Genomic DNA, 3,902 nt, shown 5'->3' with positions numbered 1-3,902 from the left:
ATTGTCCGTTAAAGTCACGCAGTGCCGAATCGCAAAATAGGTCCTGGTCATTGAGCAGCCAAATCCTCCGGGGCTTAAGTGGTTAAAGATGATAGAACGTAATTGCAAGGATATTTAAAAAAAAGTCACAGTTACTTTGCTGAGTAACTACCATAATTACTTTTTCAATGTGGTAACTCAGTTACTAATGCAGTTACTTTTTGGGAGAAGTAATTTGTAACTGTAACTAATTACTTTTTTAAAGTAAGATGACCAACACTGGTTCCTAGGGGGTGTTTTCTAACCCAAGAACAATAAGCACTAAGCCCTGATGACATGTGAATTATTCAAGACATTCAGTATGGCCACCCTAACACGCACTGATAAGATTTTCTGCAGTTGATCACAATCACTAATAAAGCGAAAAACTCTAAAACATCTACAAATCCGTCTCATACATTAGAGCGGGAGGCTTTCTTCTGCGGTGGGCTGGTTCTCATTGGATGGTGGGGATAATAAATTCTCCCTAAATATATTTTGCATGATCTCCCCAATAGACTGTCTCAGCTTTTCCTTTGTTTTTTTCCCCATGAAGACGTAGAGTATTGGGTTGATGCAACTATTGAACACTGCCAGAGATAGTGAGACAACGTCCAGGAATCTGTCCAATGACTTATTGTTAGTGTATAGAAGGGTTACTCTAATGATGTGGAAGGGGGTCCAGGAGATGAAAAACACGATAATAATACTTATTGCCATCTTAATGGTTTTTCTTCCTACTTCAGAAAATCTGATATTTTGTACTTTAAAAGCCAGATGAATGTAACAGATACAAATGATAATAAGAGGGATCAGAAATCCGAAAATTGCACTTGTAAGAATGGTGGGCTCTAATATGTGAGGTTCTAAATAACATAAGGACCTGTTATCAGAGGTGTCATATGTTCTGTAGATGGTGGCAGGCAGACACATTGCGGAGGACAACATCCAAATAGCCAAGCATATCATCCACGCCATTTTGACTCTTCGGTGATTTCGGGCCCACACGGGATGGACAACCAGAATCCATCGGTCAATGCTGATAGCCACAAGGGTGAAGACACTGGTATACATGTTAAGGAATAAGATGAAGGTTATAATCCTGCAGAGGACAGGACCGTACAGATAGTCTGGGTAGAAAGACTGCACTATAAAGAATGGAAGACACAAGCAGCACATGATATCGGCCAGAGAAAGGTTCCCAAACCAAATGGTGGTCATGGTCCACTCCATCTTCACTCCAGTAACCCAAAGCACCAGAGCATTGCCAGGGACACCCACGAGAGCAGTGAAAGATAAAACCAGGTTATTGAAAAAATGAAAATTGCTGTAAATCGTGGTTGGTTCCATTTCACTGCTGACATTGGACATCTTGTTTACCTGTAAAGACATCAAGAGTTACTTCATCTGTCTGATAATTATTCAATTCCATATTATTGTAAGGAAAATAATGTAACTTCTAGTATAAAAAAAGTGTGTGTATATGTGTATATATATATATATATATATATATATACAGTATATATATACACATGTAGCACCCTCTTTAGTAGATGCTAAGTAAAACATTTGGGGGCCCTGTCTGCTTATTAGAGGGGCCGAATTCTTTAGTTAGGCTGTCATGTGTTACAATTGTGACTATGGAGTCTGGGGAGTCTCCCCACTACATCCAATGAGGGCTTTTATTGGATGGAGGAGGAAACCTAGCCAATAGCACACCAGGGCTTGTATCTACCCCAGAGGGCAGAGTCTGCCGCAAAGCATCCTGAGACAGGATATAAGTCTGAGGGGAGCACATGACAGGGTGTCTTTGCCGGGAAGCAGAGGCCCAGGAGGAGGTAGACGGCTGTCTCTCCTCCTGTCAGTGCAATTGAGGGCGTCCTGGCCAGTCAGCTTAGAGGACCGAGGTTGAGCTGAGCAGCAGAGAAGGATCCAGAGTGCTGTGGACCGAGTGGAGCTGCTGAGCAGAGGACTTTGAGGAAAACAGTATTGTGAGTACTTGGAGTCGCCAAGGGGTTTGCCTAGGAGAGGGGACCACTCCAGAAGGTCAAAGGGATCCAGGAGCCAGCTAACCTGTAGAGGGGGTTTAGAGAGGGGGTGCCAGTGTCTAAACCCTGAAGATAAGTGTGCAAGATAGGGTGCCGGTGCGGGCCCTGAAGTGTTCAGCAGTGCAGCAAAGTTTACAAGTGGCTACCCTAGCAAGGAGTGCTAGGGCAGCGAAAGGAGGACTTCTCCATTCAGGAAGGAATCCAGAAGTCAGTACAGAGTTAATGGGCAGCAAGTCAGCATTAACAAGCATCCATTCAGCGTTGACTGGCATCTGGCCAGCTCCAAGCCAGCGTCAGCCAGCATTTCCAGTTGTTCCCCACTAGTTGTTAAGTTCAAGGAGTATCCCACTCATTCCCTTCTCCTATCCAAGTTCACAATAAATCTAAAAAAAACAAATATACTGGATTGTTCATTGTCTCAGTGCTCACACTTGTAGACCCATGCACAAGGGGACTTTTGCTGCACCCGGTGGCCCAGGGGAACCCAATGCCAGCACCTATGCAGAAAAATCTGCTACATTTGGGGGCTCGTCCGGGATATCGCCTTGGGTTACCAGGCTGGTTGCTAACGGCAACGGCCGCAATAGAAAGTCAAAACCTCCAATTTTGTGCCTGGAACTTTTCCTCAAAGCTCAAGTGTGAGGTCAGCTCTGCAGGAGACAGGGAGAGTGGGATGAAGATTAATGTGCACATGGAGGGTTGCCTGTGGCAACAAAAATGTTTCAGTCAATACTGCAAAATGATTTTAACAGGGGGGTTATGGTGCGCTTCAGAAGTGAATTAAACTCCAAAGATAATTATTAAATATTAAATTATAGTTAATTTGTTACAATTGATTACGGTGCTGTGCTTATGGGGAATGGGGTGTTTATATTTTGTTAAATCGCATCCTCATACCTTAAGTATATAATAGTGCTTCAGTAAACCATGTGATCAAATAAATTAATCGTGAGATAAAACAATCAATCTCTAAAGTGCTAGGTGCTGCAGTTCATCTATCAATGCAAATAATACAGAAAAAATCCTTAAAATCCTTAAAAAATGCAAATGATACAGAAAAAATCCTTAAAATCCTTAAAAAACTAAATTTGTGATTTAAATAAATGTCCGTTCTTCCAAATCACCACAAATAATGCAATCAGGTGTGTGACTTCAATCTCAAACTTAAACAGCAAAGTGCTTCCGTGCAGTTAAGGTGCTGTGACTTTCTCCTCAACCAGGTGTCACTTCTAGGTGCTCTAAACTCTCACCTCAGTAATATACATAAATCGCCTGTGTATATATATCTTTTCCCTCGATCTCGTGCTTCACGGCTACCGGGTCCTGCCTGAAGGATCTTATCAGTGGTCCAGATGTGCCTCTAGGGGTCCGTATTGGGGCACTATTTACTGTAGATTCCTTAACTGCTGCCTCGACCTCAGGGGCTCATTAAATAAAGAGGGCCATCATGGTGCAGTATTAAAAGCAAATTTATTTTGCATAAAAAGAAATGCACTTACATTCAGCCCGCTTGTTTCAGGCATATAAACAATCTCTATAGCGCTGGGGGAACTTCGCTCCCATTCTCAACATCACTTCCGGTTACGGCGGCTCCTCCTACACGTTACGTCATGTCACGTGACTTCCTGAGGAAGGCCTGGCTCCCAGTCTGCACTTGAATCCATCCTAAAGGTTTTCTACTGGGTTGAGGTCAGGACTCTGTGCAGGCCAGTCAAGTTCCTCCACCCCAAACTTGCTCCTCCATGTCTTTATGGACCTTGCTTTGTGCACTGGTGCACAGTCATGTTGGAACAGGAGGGGACCATCCCCAAACTCCTCCCACAAAGTTGGGAGCAT

At 43.4% G+C, this 3,902-nt stretch overlaps 1 protein-coding gene across 1 annotated transcript; it reads right to left on the bottom strand.

Moving 5' to 3' along the window:
- Window positions 1–380: 380 nt before the first annotated feature.
- LOC309564154 (C3a anaphylatoxin chemotactic receptor-like) lies at window positions 381–1,389 on the bottom strand (the record flags this gene model as incomplete). The annotated part of the gene is made up of 1 exon (XM_082268783.1): window positions 381–1,389. One exon carries the CDS (start codon window positions 1,387–1,389, stop codon window positions 439–441), a length of 951 nt encoding a protein of 316 aa, XP_082124909.1. The 3' UTR covers window positions 381–438.
- Between the last annotated feature and the right edge of the window lie 2,513 nt (window positions 1,390–3,902).

Source organism: Pelophylax lessonae (genome assembly GCF_965119305.1).
Source record: "Pelophylax lessonae genome assembly, chromosome: 9".
NCBI lineage: Eukaryota > Metazoa > Chordata > Amphibia > Anura > Ranidae > Pelophylax > Pelophylax lessonae.
The sequence above is the reverse complement of the archived record's forward strand: the minus strand, read 5'-3'. Positions and strand labels throughout refer to the sequence as shown.